Consider the following 18,483-nt stretch of genomic DNA (forward strand, 5'->3'; position numbering starts at 1 on the left):
ACTTAATTCAGAAGTAGAATGCCAGAGAAAGACACATTTTCACCTTGCCTATGTTCCCGGGCTTCCATTTGCACCTGTATACAGCTACACATTTCCATCAGTCAATCAGCTCATCCTGAGTGTTGAAATAAGTGAACTCATTAGATAACATGGTGGTCAGGCAGGTTTTTTTTTATCTTTCCTCTTTCCAATCTTGCTCTGTAGTTCCAAATACTTTCACTCTTTGAGAATTTTCACAGGCAAACACTTGGCATAACCTTGAAATAATAAACCTGGGTAAATTTCTAATCAAATGCTAATTAAAATGTATTTACAAGACTTCAATAAACGAAATACTTTAGGACTTGTTTATGAGCAGTCTGATGACATGACATGTTCATCTTTTCGATTGGCTTTTTTCCAGCTTTTCTCACTTACCATTTGAAGGATGTTTCAAATGATCCCTGGATTGGCTTGAATGACCTACTCAGAGAACTCAACTTTGTTTGGACTGATGGAAGTGCTGTCTCCTATACAAACTGGGCTCCAGATTCCCCAAAACTTGTAGAACCTGTTTTGTTTCCCAGTCTGCGTCCAGAAGATGGCCACAACCTGCAACAGGTAAATACCACCTAGCGTTTACCATCAAGTTAAATCTGAGGAGAAATATCACTTCAAGTAAACTGCTCACTTTGCTACAGTCATTGCTTCAGCCTTCTCCCCAAGTTGTTCACTGGGATTAGTGATAAAAAGTTTCAATGTTTGAGTATTCTAGCTATTTCAGAGCACAAAATGGCGTTACTGCAATTTTGCCAAATTGGAAAAATTGCAGCAATGGGCAGATTGAATAAAGATTGGATAGATTGTGTAAAGTTGTTTTTTTCATAGTAATTTGCTGTTCATTTTGGAGAAAACATAAATGCAACATTAGAGTTTTAGAAGTAAATACACATTGGAAATATTTTCATGTTTGACATGTTAACTCATGTTTGAAAAAGAAGGAGGAGAGGATGCAAGAGGAAAGAGTTCCATTTTTTTCTACTTCTTCCCTATTTAAAATTGTAGTTGAATTGCTACGGGCCAACAGATGTCAACTACTTTCTAAACCAATCAAACCCTCTCCACTGCTAGCACTGAAATTAAACCTCAGAATGCTGTAAATAAAAGAGAGTTCTACATATTCAGACCAATATAGACTGCTTTGCACATCCACATTGCCTTTCTTCCATTTATTTCCATAATAAGGCTGTTGCAGGTTGTAATAAACTTCAAGTTCCATCTTCTGAAGCACTCAGCACCTGATCTGGTGTAGCTGAAACAAATTCTGAGAACTAGAGCTGATGATAACTCTGTCAAGGACCATCATTTAGATGATTCTGTCAAGAATAACCACTATTTAAAGTTGGCTTTGCAAGCCAAATACATAGCATGACCTCCATTTATTTTTATTTCATTCTTACTCAACAAACTCACTGATAGTCACTCATTAGTCAAGACAGAAGGTGTTACAGAAGGTTCTTGAAAATAATAGTGCCTTTCAAGTACACCTCCTCAAAAATAACCAAATGAACAAGCAGGCTGAACTGAAGATTACAAAGACAGTACCAAGGTGGAGCTGGCCACCACATACAAGGCCAGAAAGGACTGAAAAGGATAAAAAGGTGTTTCTAGAGTTTTAGTACAAACCCTACAATATCAGAATTCAAAGAAAAAAGGAGTGAAACAACCCAGGGGGTTATAGTACTTTGTTTTATAACTTCTAATATCAATGTACTCGTATTCTTTCTCTTACTCCAACAGTTTGATTGTGTTTCTCTGAAGAGAGGTCATGCTGATGACACAGGAAAATGGAACAATGAGGAATGTTATAAGTACAAAGGGTATATATGCCAGAAGAATAGCGGTGAGCTCTGTATCATTAATCTTGAAATTTATAATACAAGGATTAAAACCAATTTCCTTGTTTAACATGCTTTAGATCAGTCATCTTTTTTTTTTTTTTTAGGCAAAGGATTGGTAAAATCTAAGGGACCATCTTGCACCCCAGTGTTACTTAGCAATGCTTTAGAGAAGGGGACAATAAATAAAATGTCAGAATTTAGGAAAGCAAAATCATTTTATTTTCAAAAGTGTAATTAAATAGCCAAAACCCAAAAACATTTTAATTACATAAGTTCATAACGATCTATAGATTATCATAACTGGTAAGTTTTAGATTTATCCAAATCACAGAATCACAGAATGGTTTGGGTTGGAAGGGACCTTAAAGATCATCTAGTTCCAACCCAAATAAACCTGACAGTCACAAAGCTGCTAAGCCCCAAAGAGTATTTTGAAAACACACAGGGTAGGTGTGGGGTTTTTGACTGATGGGGTGAATTTACCTTTGCAATACAAGATACTATGAATTTACTGATTCAAAATTCTCAGAGGCTGAAAATGTATTTATTTCATGCAGTAAGTTCACTGTTGTTTTGACGTTATCTGTTACTTATAAACAGCTACTGAGAAGGTGTTCCATTCCATTTTCTACTAGGTTTGTAAATAATTAAGATGTCATTCAGTTGCTCAAGTCAAATATGGCCTCCAGATTTTACTGTTCTTGGGTTGGGTTTTTTTTTCACCTTATTGCTACAGATCCTGAACTCTTTAAGTCATCAGCAACATCGCTGGAATTCGCTTTTGACCATTCTGGTGGCGTTAGCTATGCTGTCACCCGTTCGAAAATGAATTGGGAGGAAGCACAGAAAAACTGCAATAACAATGCCTCAGAACTTGCCAGCGTTTTAGACCCATATCACCAGGCATTGTTGTTCTTACTTGCATGGGAATATGGAGAGCCTCTGTGGATTGGTCTTAACAGCAACGCGGTAAGAACACATCCATTACATACAGGTAGTCAAGCTGACACTGGACCTGATCTTACGTTACGCTCTCATCTTGTAACCTACAGGAATTTCTGCCAGTGTAGTGCTGCAAACAGCATGCTACATCAGTACAGGACCTACTGATATTCTTCAAATAAGACTCATACAGTGGAGATTTTAATGAACTCTGAAATGCACAAGGAAATGCTCCTGCAAACCAGTACATAACAACCCTGTGTGTTATTTGGAGTAATTTAAAGACTCTCAAATATAAATTGTAAAATCTCCCACATTTTTAGTTTATTTTAATATAAAAAATATTCCAGGAATAATGTCCATCCTGCCCCCCTGCCATGCATTTATATACCTAGTGATCAGTGATATTATATCTCAGGTTGCAGATCTGAGACCTGCGAAGAAACGTTTTTTGTGTGTGTGTTTATGCTCACACATTCTACTAGAATAGTCTTATTTATGGTAGCAGTAGCAAAATACAGTTGTGAACAGAAACAAGGGTAAAAATTAGTTATAGGAATCTGGAGGCTATATGATATGGTGCATATTGACCAATGGGTACATTTTTTCATTTGAAAATGCAATTCTTAATGGTGTTCTCATGAGGAAGTTAGAATATTATGGAAAAAAATCCCTTCTGTTTGTGAGACGTCTGTATCAGTTGTATGACAGGGGAGAGCGAACATTTGGATGGTAGGTGTGTTTTGACATGCTACACTCTTCCCCATGATTCACAGTCATGACAACTATAACAAAAGGGATGGCGATCGGCGCTGCTTATTAAGAAAACTCCCACCCACACTCCCATTTTTCATGCAGACCTTTGGGTGGTCCTACCAACATGACGTCTTATCTGACTCCCAGTTTTATGCCTTCTCTCATGCCCCCTTTCTTTTATCCCTTCCATTTCCCAGTGCTTGAAAAATGCTCTGAATTAATGTTAGATACGTTTTGGAGGGGAGAAAAAAAATCATTTTGCATTCATATTTGTGGATAACAGACACTGTGCATTTTGTTGCAGTTAGCATTTACAAGCACAAAAAGGGGGCAACAGTAAGCATAGGAGTCCATACTGGTTACACGAGAGTTCTCTTGAGTATCGTGTGTAGCAGCTATGTCACTCTCAGCAACCTTGAAATTACCATACAGATTTTGCTTCCAGACCAATGGCAAGTATCAATGGATTGACAGATGGAGATTAGCTTACAGCAAGTGGTCCAGCGGGGAACCAAAACAGACATTAGCATGTGTCTATCTAGACATTGATGGCACCTGGAAGACAGCGTCTTGCAAGGAAAAACTCTTTTCTGTCTGTAAAAAATCAAATGGTAAGCAATTGAATATGAGAAACTAGAAGGCCTGTAGATTTATCGACTGTGCTAATATAACAAGCCACTGGAAAAGTACTTATACACTAGTATACAGGAAGACACGAATAGCTAACTATATAGCTCTAAATATTGACAGGAATTCTTCCCAGAAATAAATTAATTCATAATAATAATTACTAAAATCCTAAGAAACAAAGGATTGAATAATCATTAATTTCTTAACTATTCATTCTAATAGGAAAAGTCATTCACTTGCTATGAGATCTGTTTTGATTAGGCACCAGATGAAATTCTGTAGCCAGTTTGGGGCACCAAAGTTTGAAAAGGCTCTCGGTCAACTAGGGTTTTCAAATGGCCAGGAAACAAGGATTAAAAAGAAAAATTTAATTGGAGTTGGACAAAAGGCTAAGAAACAAAGGACAAAGAGAAACCACATTATAAATTTTAAATATTAAAAACAAGCCCTAAAGAATGAAATTAAATTCTTCTCTATGTCTGATATGAGTGGGAAAGGAGTAACAGACTTAAACACGGCAAGAAAAACCTTCTAATTTTATCAGTACGGAAGCCTTTAATAAATCCTTTGTACAGGTCAGGGAATCTCCATCACTACAGGTTGCTAAGAACAGACTGGACAAACATCTGTTAGAAATGATATAATTACATATCAACTTCATGTCACCTGTGAGTACAAGGATAAAGTAAATAACCCCTTGAGGACCCTTGAGCCAAGCACAAACGTCTATAATTTCTATGGAAATAAATATAAATATGATTTCACAATTTAGCTATGTTCTCATTTTGTTAACATTATGGAAGATCTTGAATCATTAGAAAATTTAAAATTACATACCAAATTACATTCAAAGATGTTGTAATTTGACAAAAGTCCTCAGATTTGATATATAATGTCTCTTTCCACTTTAATATTCTGGAATCTAATTTGAGAGCTGAATGTTCCCTTAATAGGGAAAGAAATAGACTGTAGAAGACTCACAGGAAGAAAATGTAATTTGGCAGAACATTTAATTTTCGTTCCATCTGCATTTATCTTCTCATCCAAAATCTTCCTGTTATATCAATCACTATGGAATTTATTCAGGATGCAGTTTAATAAAAAATCCTGCAAGCCATGTTTAGTTATACCAACACTTTCATTCACAATCACAGTTTCTGCCATAAGGTTTTGATCCTGTCAAAAAATGAGACTGAAGTGTCAGGGGACATTTTACAAATAGCAGTTTTAACTAATTTGGCAGACATTTATGTCAGAAAACCAGCTGGATATTTTATTGACTACAGTAATTACAAAATCATCATTGGATAGAATCTATTCTTCTGATAGACTAATGTATCTTCCTAATCAACTTGATAAATGAATATGAAGCAAAATGTGCTCTCAAACACAAAATCAACCCCATATTCAAGCTCTTTTTAGAACATGCTTCATTTCTTCTATGGTAACAAACTTAATATAGTCTGTTTAGTTCCGTTTGACTAGTATAACAGGAAAACCAAATTTTATGAAATAAAGAATCCAGCTACCTGATCTCTTATCAGTCACGGTGCCTACTGAGCCCCCACAACTTCCTGGAAAATGCCCTGAATCAAGAGGACACAAATCTTGGATACCTTTCCATGGCCACTGCTATTACTTTGACGCCTCCAGGAAAAGAAGCTGGTCTCAAGCTCATCAGGAATGTGCCCGACTAGGTGAGTGTTTTGTCTTAGAAAAATTCAGGATGTAATTAAACACATGAAATAATGAATCGTATTGCTAAGCAAATCTTATATTACTTTAAAACTTCAAACTTAATACTTTTTAGCTTGCTTTTCTGAGCATTCTTTTTCACTATAAAAGTAAACATTGTCAGAGACAGAGGCATCCGATATCTCAAATAATAGGCGAAATATGAATATCTCAAAAATATGAAATTCCTGCTAGTTTTATGGAAGTCAGTAATTGTGTAGGGAGATAAACACTTTTAAGAGTCCCACTGAGGCACAGACTGCAGGGTTAGCCTTCCCTTCCCCAAACAAAAGGGAATCCACACACAGTGTAAACTAGGAGACACAAACTCATAGGAAAGTTGTCTTTGGTAGTTCCAGGGCACAGGTTATTAATTGGATCTCACTGGCTAAACAAGAAGCGAGATGGAAGAGTCATTTACCTCTCATGAACCAGTAAAACACATCCAGTCATGCAGCTCCTGGTCTGGAACAGCCCCCACTGCTGTCTAGGATCTGGAGAGAAGAGCTGTGTGTGGATCAAGAGGAAGGAAAAGACACTTTACATTTTTTATTCCTCCTGACTGTACACTGAGAATTGCTGTGATGCAGCATGCATTTCAGTGTGACCAAGATAGGAAATATCCTACACATCAGCACTATATGTCTGAGTGATAGTATTCTAATTGTAAGAGAGAATACAAGGATTTCTAGCAGCATTTCCTTGTATCTTTGAAAACACTGACCTATGACTGAGTAAACAGAAAAAGTAGCTCTGCAAAGGCTACACTTTACAGCTGTGTGACAACAGAATTCCTGAAATGGTTCTGTAGAAAGACAAATCACACAATTACCAGAAAAAATAAACATTACACTAATAACCAGAATAAAAGGTCACATTTGGACATTTGTCCACATTCTAAATTCCAACACTTTTGCCGACATGCCAGGCCAGGAAGGTAGTCATTTCCCGATGACCCCAACACAGCTTTGTGTACTTGTACTGCCAGGGCATATGGCAATTATAAATCAACTTCTGGACGTCTTCTGGACCGCAACCTCTAGCTGCTTACACATCCTCTCTACCCTTGCAGTACCTAGCATCAGGCACTGCCAAAAATGCTGCCCAGCCGCTGGTGGATGACAGAGCTGTAGTGGCAAGGGGCAGGGTGCTGACTACATCATATGTACTACTTTCAGCCTCCTTGCATCACATTCTGGCGAGTGGTTGGACCTGTCCAAAAAGTATTGCAGGAGAGCAATTTTTCTTCTCTGAAATACCAAAGGCTAAACAAAAATCTATGTTTTTGTGCTGATTTTCATCCATACAGCTCACAGTCATGCTCAAAATATAACATAGCTATATAATAACCATAACGAGACTAGTGACTATTATGTGCACAAATCAGTGTCTTTTGTATCTTTTTGCATATCTTTTATATGTTTATTGACTTAAGCTGTAAGAAAATGAGACATTGTGATGTGTTCATTAATATTTTTTCAGCTGCTAATTTGGTATCAGTAGGAGACTATACTGAAACAAACTTTCTGTCAGACACCATTAAGATACTCCACGGAAAATCACCGAACTTTTGGATAGGGCTAAAGAAAAATGACAGAGGTAATATCTTCAATATTTAATCATACACTATCATATCATACAAAATGATGATATGTTATATTAAAAGAAAGCAACTTTGTATACTTGAAAGTAGACGTATATAAAAAATATACAAAGTTTATTTCAAAGCATGCTTACATATGCTTACAAATGTAACTGAAACATTTAACTACCTATTCGTAATATAATTGCTTGTTTTCCCCATCACAACTTATTCCATCTGCCTACCTCCCTGTATTTTATACATATACGCCCATTTTAAATATTAGGACAGTGGGAATGGACAGACAAATCTGCAATGGATTTTGTCAACTGGCAAATGGGAGAACCTTCAAACAGAAGGTATAAAGAGTGTGGAGAAGTATGTGCATTGTCCGGCTTCTGGAACACCAATGTCTGTTCTTTCAAAAAAGGATATATCTGTAAAAAACCAAAAAGTAAGTCATATTTCTAATACATTAAGGTCAATAATGCCTGATAATATATTTTCATTGTATAATGTAAAAATGTAAAACATTACAGGTTTGTGTTCAAAACCAATAGACACTAATAGCAGGATTCAGCTGCCTAAATACTGCCACATGGCTTCCAACTGCCTCCTCAGAAGGCTAAAGAAGTCCTGTAAAATTACCATCACCCCCATGCAGCCATCATGACTGCTTCTGATCCTTGTGTTTAAGGAAAAGAATGGTCAAAGACCACTCATTTTTAATAAAAAGCCAGTTGCCAGTGGCATTTTCCCTCAAATATCACACAGTATAAGCTCAAAAGCAATGTTTTGTTTAATTTCAGCCGAATATATTCTCAAAAAAAATCTTGTTCTGTTGAGTGCAATGAAAACTGTCTTGCAGAAATGTTGGAATTGGTGATTCCTTTCACTACAGTCCTCTGAGCTGATGGATTAGAGGAAAATGATAACATACATTCTTGTGGCATCCTTTATCTACAGTATAATAGAATCATGTTTAATGAAATGCTGGTGCCATCCTGATAGCAAAACTGTCATCTGCGCAAAAATGCATGAGTTCGATCACCAACTGAGATTAAGTGGAAGTGGTCCAGAACATGAACATTTTGTTTGGTTAAACTTCATATTTCTGTTCAACTTTCCCTTACCTGCTAAGTTTAGGAAGTGCAATTACCTTAGGAAATACATCCACATGGAATGGTTGCCTCTGACAGAAGGGGCTGAACTCAAAGAAGATGTTTTCAGCTCAAATTAAATGCTCATGACACATCTCTAACACTTGACACCTTCATTCGGCAATTTTTTCCTGTTTCAGAAAATACCCTAAAACGACTAAGGATCCTGTGGGCGGTTTCTCAGAAATTAACATTTTAAAACATTTTTAGAAATAACAGAAATCTGACTCTAAGTTCATGTCTTGTTGGGTATCTCAACTGAGGAGGTCAGATGCTCTCGGGATGAAAGAGCCGATCATCCAACTAGCGGTTCACACATGCTTAGCTCCATCCCTCTGGGAGAGAAATGTCATCAGCAAGTTGGATTGAGGGGGAATTGTCAGGAATATCTGCACTCAGGAAGTTTAAAATGCCTCATTTGTTTTTAAAGCGGTCAGAATAAACATTTTATTTTCCTTTCAAAAGTGCCTGAAAACACAGAGATGTCAACAGAAAACACAGGTAAGAATACTTCCTTTTAAGTAGAATTATAAGGAGATGCTCAAATACAACAAGAGTATAATTACATAGTTTATAGGTACTATTTTTGAGAGTACTTAAAAATAAAAAGTCCATAAACTACATCTGTATCTAGATATAGGAGTATATCTGTATCTAGATATAGGAAGTAAATTGGGTTTTGATCAGATTTAATCATATTTTGTTTGGGTTTGTTAGTAAAAAAAATAACAAAACCACTCGCTGAACTGAAAATCTACATGCATATTGCATTTGTCTGATTTCTGGTTAAAGAATTCCCCTTAAATATTAGATCCTGAAATCTCTTAAGATCAAAACTGTTGATTCCATTTCATCCGCTTACAGAAGAAAAAATGGAGAAAGTACTTTCCGCTGGCATCATTTGGCTGTACGTTCTTCTAGCCCTTTCTATAGTTGGAGCTGGAAGTATAGTTTATTTCTACTTGAGGAGGAAAAGACAAAACCTGCTACCTACTTCAACCAGAATGACTGGATCAGAAGCAACTGTGGATATCCAAGAAAAAGATGCACATACTGACATGTAGTCCGACAAAATCCCTGTATATTCCAACTAACAAAAAACTGCCTATGAATCGGTGAAATCTTACACGAGCTTTGCATTTTCCTACCCAGATAATAGTCTCCTCTTGCCACAAAAATAAAGTTCATGGTTTTATATAAACACACACACATACATGCTCCTTTCAAAATTCCCTACAAAGTGTTACAGTTTGTTTAGTTTGGGGAGTACACATAGATTTTTCACATAAGGGAGCGTGGCTGAAAAGCCGGCTCCAGAGGTGTTATGGGAAAACTCTCACAGATATTCACTATGTGAAATCATTTTATTTAACTCAATGCAGAAATTCTCCTTTTCGCACGCAGGGGAAATCATTACTCATATCTTTACATTATTTTTTCCTGCTGTATTACATCAGTGTTATCTGGACTATGATGGGAAACACTGCTCATCTCAGATTCTCAGCTTCACAGTTTACAACACTATTTTTTCTTTCATGTAAAACCTGATATAATACCTCTATCTGTGAATTTAATATTATTTCCTTACCAGAATATAGATGGAAAGATGGAAAAAAATTGAAGAGACTCCTTTATACCTACTTCTAGTCTGAATTCTGGGAATAATTATGCCATTTTCTACAGCATAGAACTTTTCTATTATTCAGTAAATATCAACATTTTTCTGACAGGTTCAAATTGATAATAAAAGTACAACAGTAGGTGATCTTTCCATTGGGTTTTATTTCAATAATGATGCTTTCAGTATACAGAGATGCCCCTTTTAAAATCCAAGCATGTATAATAAACGGCTATCTTATACTGCTTTATATAACTCTCCAGTTTAGAGAAATAAAATCACCAATGTAATTTTTTAAAATAAATCCTTCCATTTTTTTGTCATAATTTTGTTTGATGATGTACTGCCTTGGTCCCCTTTCAGATCTTCTTCAATTGTACACAATAGCAGTGTTTGCCTCAGGGGGGCAGTTTATCATTCTGTGTTTTAAGACGTGCATCGTTCCTCCTGAGTTATGAAAACACCTTTCTCCAAGCCACAGGAGGGCACCTGGCACTAACAGGCCCCAGCGAAGAAGCACACAGAGGAGCAGGGCTAGAGCAGAGGACCTTCTACCAAATATCTGTAACAGGAAACAGATTCTCTTTGGCGCTTCTGTGAGAACTGTAGGCAGAATTTCTTACCCTCTCCCTATGCTTAAAGTCTCTGACTGACATGAAGATGATGTCATGCTAAAGACCTCTTTTAAAGAAAAGAGAATATGTGGAATAAGTAGAACAGGTTTCTGCACCAGGACATCTGTGCCTATGCCTCAGGAGCTTAAGAACACGCTTGTATTACCTCTATTATTTACCTTTTTTCTAGATATCCAGTAAATAATAAAGGCTCCTAAGTAAAAATGCTATTGATAGCTACTTAGAATGGAAGTACCCCCTTCCTTTAGGAATACCTACTTCAGTTGTTTTATCAAGGGCTATCTTAAAACATGGGGCACCCCTGCTAACATGCTTCCTCCTGAGCTTTCAATTTTTTTCCCCTGCACTCCTTTGCTGGATGGACACACATTATTCTACATCTTTGGCTAAGTTTGTAAGTTTGTAAAGAAGTTGCACCAATCACAGATACAGAAAGATGTCTAAAGATTGTATGGCTTTTCTCTTTCTGGTATGCCTGTGTGACATTACTTAACCAAGACACCTGGTTTAAAAAAAAACAAACAACAAAACCAACAAAAACACCCTACAGGTTCTTTAAAGTAGAGTTAAAAATAAAGTAAACCAAAAGTAAATTTTACAATTAATGTCCTCTGCACACTTTGTAAAGCCCAGGCTTTTATGCCCTTAGACAAAAAAAAATTCCTTAAATTACTATAGTAGGTCCTGTAATATCAGCTCCTGTGATAAAGAAACAGTCACTGCTATTTTCAGGAGGAAATAGGAAATAGCTGAGAGAACGTTGCGTGAAACTGTGCAAATGAGAAAAACACCACCTGCTTCCCATGGAGATGACTAGAGATAAAATTGTTTCCTGGTATGTGCTACAGAAATCTGGGAATACATCATTACACTTGCCTTTTGGATGAGTAAATAGTGGAAGTGCTTTTCCTGTTCTATACTTACAAAGAGTACAGGATCCTACCGCATATATGCCCAGCTTAGTGAACCTGATAAATTAAAATCACCTTCCCCAAAAGAAAAAAGGAAAGATATGATAGAAGAGACTAATTTTTTTTTTAAGTTATTTGTAGGTTAACTGTAAAAATTGGGAGCTCATAACAGAGGTATTCTGGTGATTAAATTCAGCACAGCCTAGGACCTCCAGAGGAGAAGCCTGGCCGGTATCACCACCACGTGGGAAGCACAGAGCGCTCAACAGTCAGGCTGCTCTGCATGCCAGCTATCTGTGTTACCATATGAAAATCTTTTGATATACATACATTTTTATGTACAGCTATTTTGTCGTTAGACTGCACATCATGCCTGAACAAGGACGGGATCACAGGCTAGGCATAAGGTATGCTGCTCCTCCTGCAATAAGAAAATACGGAAAGGCGCACATAAGGAGGTCATATAAGGATATACATTTTTATACATACATTTTTATGTATAGCTATTTTATAGTTAGACTGAACATCATGCAAGAGCAGCATACCTTATGCCTTATATGAGACTTACAAATGTCATATAAAGAGGATTGTGCAAGAGACTGAGACACTGCAAAGGCTGATCCAAAGCGCGTCTTACAGAAACAGGAAAGACGGAGCACTGTGGTGAGAACAGCAGTGAAAACAGGTGAGGGCAGCGTGAGCCAGTGCAGCAGTGCTCGTACCTGGGGAGAGGGCTGACAGGAGGAGACCCACAGCCCCGGCCAGACCTGCTTGCGTCAGGCAGGCACTGGCATCTTTACCCACTGCTTGCAGCGTGGGAGAGCATGGCCATAGCAAGGATGGGTCATTCCATCTACTGAGTCTCAAACAACTGAACAGCCACAGGGGCAGAGATCAATGCGTCCAAACACTCTGACTCCTCTGTATTTGTCTTTTGGACTTGATATAGAATATGAGTAAGCCATTGGCCACACAACTCATGCATTGCTCAGACACAGAAGGCGGCTGGCTGGCACTTGGTTGAATTGCACAGGGCAGACGAAACCCTTACTGCTTTCAATGCTTAATCCCAAATCCCAGTGTTTCCGCACAATTCAGTTGTGTGCACACTTCTCTCTTCAAAAGTCCTGTATACTTAAAACCACTGTCACTTCAGTGCTTGGGATGAGAAAACCACTGCTTATTATGCCTCTGTTTAAATTAGCTTCAGAGTGGAGAAGACACATCAGCACTCTTGTCAAATATAAGTGTTTGTATTGATGTGTGCACATGTATTTGCGTAGGATTCTTCCTCTCATTTTCATAAATAAATGCTGCCTGATTTTCCTTACCAGTTTCTGAAGGACATATCACCTCCTCTGTAACTAGACTGTGATCATTCTGTGACAGGGAAATGTAATTCAGTTATGGAAATATAGAATCCTTATTTTTCTTGCAGCCAAAGGAAAAGCTTTATTTTTCAACTGTGGCCACAGAAGAGTTGGTATGATACTGTGTTCGAAATACCTGAATTATAACATGGGAATCTATGGAATTACAACTAATTTGTTCTCAAAATTACAAAGTCAGCTCTCCAAGAATTAATCTTTTCAGTTTTCTGTGCTAGTTTGCTTTTGCACCTGTTAGAAGATTTTGAACCTGATACTACTGCTGCGCAATGGACTAAACTGTTGACAGAACTGCAAGTTTTAGTATAGACAACAGGACTGGCACTGCTGGCCAGGCTGGTTTTAACTGTAAACTCTCCTCGTTGCATTTATGTTGTAAGAGAAAGACACGCAGTAGTGTCACAGTGAATTATAAGTCCTTGGAGACAGTAAATACAGTACCCAGCATGATAAAACTTAGTCCTCTCTCTCAACCCTTCTGGTATCTCTCAAACAATGGATCCTAAAAGGAGTCATGAAACAATTCATCTTCTTGCTACTGCCCATTAATTATGTATGCGCTAATTTTGATTACTTAATTTATATTCTGCTACCTGTTTATTATATCCTTTAGAAGGTATCAGGCCTACTTTTCTTTTTGTTCACCTTTATAAGCTGCTGTATTTAACAGGCCGGACCAGATCTGGGCCATGTGGGTTACAAGCTCCCTTTATAAATTATATGAAATTTGTAACATGCGAAGTCATTCATTACAATTATAAAAATAATTTTCAGCCTTTTGAGTATTTTAAATGCTTTAAACATTCAGGAAAACAGAGGTAAAGTGTACCCTGAAAGCCTCTAAGGGTTTTTTCATTACTTACATATTTTAAAGCAAAGTATAAAGACTCAATCCAGGTGTTAAATTGCTTATTACAATAAACTTGTAATCTTCACATTTCTACAAACAAGCCTACTGTGTCTTAAGAAGAAGATAAACAAGATTTGTGGAAATGGTTTCAGGCTACTTTCAACAGTCATAGGAAGAAAAATTCTGGATACATTTTCACATAGTATTTTCCTTATTTTTCATCGTAATAATTTGCAATAACAACGTAATCTCTTTCATACACGCACTCAGCTACCTAAGACACGGAAGGACGTGGAACTGATCTCACATTTAGGTATATAAAATGTAGCCATATGTAGCTAAACCACTTACCCAAGGTCCTCATTGTGGTCAGCACAGAAAAATGGATACATTAGGATGCAATGACTTGATCTAGTGTGGAGATTGATCAAAACCTCTAGACTCTCATTGACACAGAGAAAGCCCAAACCAATTATCTCCCAGTAACTGAGTTCTGCTGAATCCAATTCTTAATTGATATCTTATTCAACCTGGCACAGCACACACTAAGTGTTTTTTGTTGATTACATTTACTGTCAATAGCTCTAGGCTATTTCAGAAAACAGCTAGCAAAAACACTCACAATAGATTTTCTTTTTCCCCTGCTTGAAAACCACTACTTTTGGAAACAAAGCTTCTGTTATATTAAAAAAATTCTGTCGATTTTATTTTTCACACTAATTCAGAATGGAAACAGAGCAGGTAGCATTTCTTAAGAGAATGTTAAGAATACTGACAGTTCCTATGAAAGCACAAATCATTGACCCTAACTACAACGGAACTACATCTAAAACAAACTCTCAAAGCAACCACCTGCCTTTGTACTCTCATGAACACTTCCCATCCCAGTGCCAGCATGGGTGAGAAATCACTGACGCGTGTCTGCTTATAGTCCTGATATAAACTCTGTATCTAAAGTACGCCCAATTCTGTTTCCCTGAGTGGCAGCTGATGTGTTCAGGACACCAGTTAACCCTTGAGAAGGTTAAGCTGTGCCGAGCATCAGAAATGAGGGCTCTGACACTTCTGTCTCCATCACTGATGCATACAACTGAGGAAGAAAAACTGAGCATAAAAGTCCTGCTCAGTCTCATACCAAGTGCTGCTCCTCAAAGTTCCCTCTCCCCTTTTGTGTAGACTGGCAAAAAACCACTGCACCCACTTTGGCTGCATTCTGTTTATATTTCTGCCAACCATTTCCTACTATCTTCATGATCTTAATGCTCAGCTAGAATAGGAGACAGGTAATTTTTGGCTGATAATCTCTGTTTACTAAGAATTTTTTGATTTTTAGTTCAGTTAAATCTGAACCAATTTTTAATTTATTATTTTTATTTGTATTTATTTATATTATTAAAACTTATTTTTAATTTCTGTAAGCCCCATTTCTGTTTACAGTTATTATAGCTTTAGTCATAGATAAATCTTAGATATCATTTAATCATTACACATTAAAATCTTGTCTATCTCAGCCATTCCACCCAACTCTGTCCTCATACAATATACAAAACATTTCTGAATTATATGGCATTATTTTTCTAATTTTTTCAAACAATGCCATGTTCCACTGGTAAAAAGTGATTAGAAATGGCTCACTATCTGAACTAGATTAATAAATTATTTTCAAATGAACTTACTTGCATCTTGCTACATTCTCCTCCTTTTTCACTTCCTTTATGACTTTATTCCCCCGAATCTTTGATTTTCATTTTGCCTTTTATGCATGCCCTATATAGGAGATTGCTGCAAGAGTTTGGCAGAGACTTTTGAAGGCAGTGTGCTGCACAAACCTGCCTCCTAACGTAACAAGGTGCCCTCCGACTGCTCACTAAGTTTGATTCTTGCTGTGCAACTGGCACTGGCTATTCAGAGACTCCCAAGCCTCTGATAACCTGGCTTGCCAACACTTGTGCAGTATCATTTTCTCCTGGCACTGATCCCAACAAAAAGTGTCTTCTTTCTCTCCTCTTCTTCTAGGTACTTGTAAAAAGTCTTTTGTGGAAGACTGCACTCAGTTGCAGTCTGAGGGAGATACCCATGTCAATCTAGCTGAGCAAGGAAAGTGAGAAAAGAGAACAAAACGGTAAGTCTTCAGCACAATTCAGTAAGCTGGAGAATCCATTTACTTTCCCTAATTAAGGAAAATCAGTGCCATTTTTATAAACTCTGTCTCAACAATTATTTATTTCAACTATTGTAAGAGGAACATTGATAATTCACTTCTCACCATTCTCATGCACAAATTAACTTTTAGAAGCTAACTGCTTCCAGTTACTGTCAGTGGTGAGAACCACCAAAATACAGGTTATTTCCTCTCTCAATAATAGAATAGAATAGAATAGAATAGAATAGAATAGAATAATTTCAGTTGGAAGGGACATAAAACAATCATCTAGTCCAACTGCCTGACCAAATCAGGGCTGACCAAACATTAAAGCATGTTATTAAGGGCATTGTCCAAATGCCTCTTAAACACCGACAGGCTTGGGGCATCAACCACCTTCTAGGAGGCCTGTTCCAGTGTCCGACCACCCTTTCCATAAAGAAATGCTTCCTGATGTCCAGTCTAAACCTCCCCTGTGGCAGCTTTGAACCATTCTCTTAAGAAGCACTCTCTATTCCCCCTTATTTTGTTTCTCTGTTGTGATTTTAGTATTAAGTTCCAGAATTAAATGTCAGAAGAAGGTGATCAAAGTACCACATCACAGTTTTTCATTGAATGCCGTATCAAGAAATTATGTCAATGAGAGTGGACTAGTTACTACAGTTACCTAAAAGGTTAGACATTTTTAGGATTCTCTAGAGAAAACTCACTCTGTTTCCCAAGACTACCTATCTACCATATACGGGTTTGGAAGAGACATTTGGAGAGATATTTAAATGTAAGTTCTTTATGTAATAATCTCAGTACTGTTGTAAAATACCTAAAAATCTTTTGCAAAGTTTTATGGTCGAGGAAGATTATATGAACTAAAACAAATGATACAGTTTTACGTTCATTAGCTCACAAGCACAATGAAAAAAGATGTTTTTTCCTAAATGAACATTAGTTTTCTCTGGTGTGTTTCAGCAGTTCATAATTCCTTGTTCATAACTCTGCTATAAATCTAGAGGAAATTGTTCTACTTCCTGATCTGATCCCTTCTTTAATAGAAGCAGAACTTGCATGGTTTACATTATTCTGAACTTTGTCTGAGTCAGGTTCTGGGTATTTTTGCAGAAGCTGCAAAATGGAGAAATGTTTTTCTTACAAGATCAGACAGACATTGGGATAACATGTCTGCAGTGGCATCCCAGTACTCTATGAGCCAGGGACTGAGCACAGGGCTTCATCAAAGACCAGCCACAGCTGACAAGTCAGCTTTTATTTCTACCTCCTGGAACCGCAAAGCAACTGAAGGCTTTGGGGAGGGGTTCTCTCCATCCTGAGCCACCTTCTAGATGTCGCCCATGACTCTGGCCAGCGGGCTGAGGAATGACCGCTGGAGAGCGTATCCTCCACACAAGAGCCCAGACTTGGTGTGTGCCTTGAAGACTGGCACAGGCTGCCCAAGGAGTCTGTGGAGCCTCCAGGTTTGGAGATACTCACAGCCCTGCTCGGTTCCAGGGGCTGGGCCTGGTGATTTCCCTCCCAACCTCAGCCCTGCGGTGACTCCATGACTTGGCCATCCTCCCTACTGCACAGGCAGCCACGCTGGCCCCTGATACGGCCAGCCAAGCCTCATAAAGCCACTGTGCCCCAAAGTGAAGGGAGACTTCTGGCCTGCATGTCTCTCCATCACCCACAGCCGCCTGTTGCCCTACACCTTGTTAATGGCAGCCCTGGGCTCAGAGGCACTCAGCCTTCCCAGTGCTGGGGAGCACAACACTCTGCGCCCGAGCCCCGGGGCTCCATCACCCGCACTCTTCCCACCCGTCGCTCGCTCTTGCTTCTCCCCACACTCGCACCGCCTGCACAGTCCCCGCGGCCGCCGGGCTCTGGTCCGGGCTGCGGTCCCCGTCGGCCGACACACACTGAGAGGGAGCGGGGAAGTCCCCCCTGCCGCCTCCGTGGGAGCTGCCGGCGCCAGTCAGGCTCACTGGGTCTAGGGATACTCTTCTTTCACGGGTCGGGACTGGGGGGCAGATGAGGGCGATTAAAGCAGAGTGCCGGTAAGACCGGCCGACCGGAGCGGCCGCCGTGCGCTTTGGGCCGCAGCGCGGAACCTCCGGCGGCTTCGCGCCCGAGATGGCGTCCAGAGCGAGGGGCGCCATCTTCCGCGGAAGGCGGCGGCGCCATCTAGCGAAGCAGCGGTAGGCTGCGGCCGGGCAGCGAGCCCGGGGCGGGCTCCTCTCGTGTTTTAGATGGAGTAAACACT

At 38.7% G+C, this 18,483-nt stretch overlaps 1 protein-coding gene across 4 annotated transcripts in view; it reads left to right on the plus strand.

Moving 5' to 3' along the window:
• The window catches only part of LOC128904906 (macrophage mannose receptor 1-like), a 34,073-nt gene extending 23,032 nt beyond the window's left edge, over nt 1–11,041 (plus strand). For 2 of the 4 annotated variants that reach the window (XM_054189907.1, XM_054189908.1), the window contains exons 22-30: nt 404–600; nt 1,780–1,882; nt 2,617–2,849; nt 4,024–4,189; nt 5,753–5,905; nt 7,425–7,541; nt 7,811–7,978; nt 9,150–9,185; nt 9,549–11,041. In XM_054189907.1, the coding sequence (XP_054045882.1) occupies nt 404–600; nt 1,780–1,882; nt 2,617–2,849; nt 4,024–4,189; nt 5,753–5,905; nt 7,425–7,541; nt 7,811–7,978; nt 9,150–9,185; nt 9,549–9,748 (1,373 nt within the window). In that variant the 3' untranslated portion in view covers nt 9,749–11,041. The remainder of the gene's footprint in view (nt 1–403; nt 601–1,779; nt 1,883–2,616; nt 2,850–4,023; nt 4,190–5,752; nt 5,906–7,424; nt 7,542–7,810; nt 7,979–9,149; nt 9,186–9,548) is intronic. The other 2 variants (XM_054189906.1, XM_054189909.1) reach the window with 1 other exon arrangement.
• Nucleotides 11,042–18,483: the final 7,442 nt, after the last annotated feature.

This window comes from Rissa tridactyla, chromosome 2 (assembly GCF_028500815.1).
Source record: "Rissa tridactyla isolate bRisTri1 chromosome 2, bRisTri1.patW.cur.20221130, whole genome shotgun sequence".
Taxonomy (NCBI): Eukaryota; Metazoa; Chordata; class Aves; order Charadriiformes; family Laridae; genus Rissa; species Rissa tridactyla.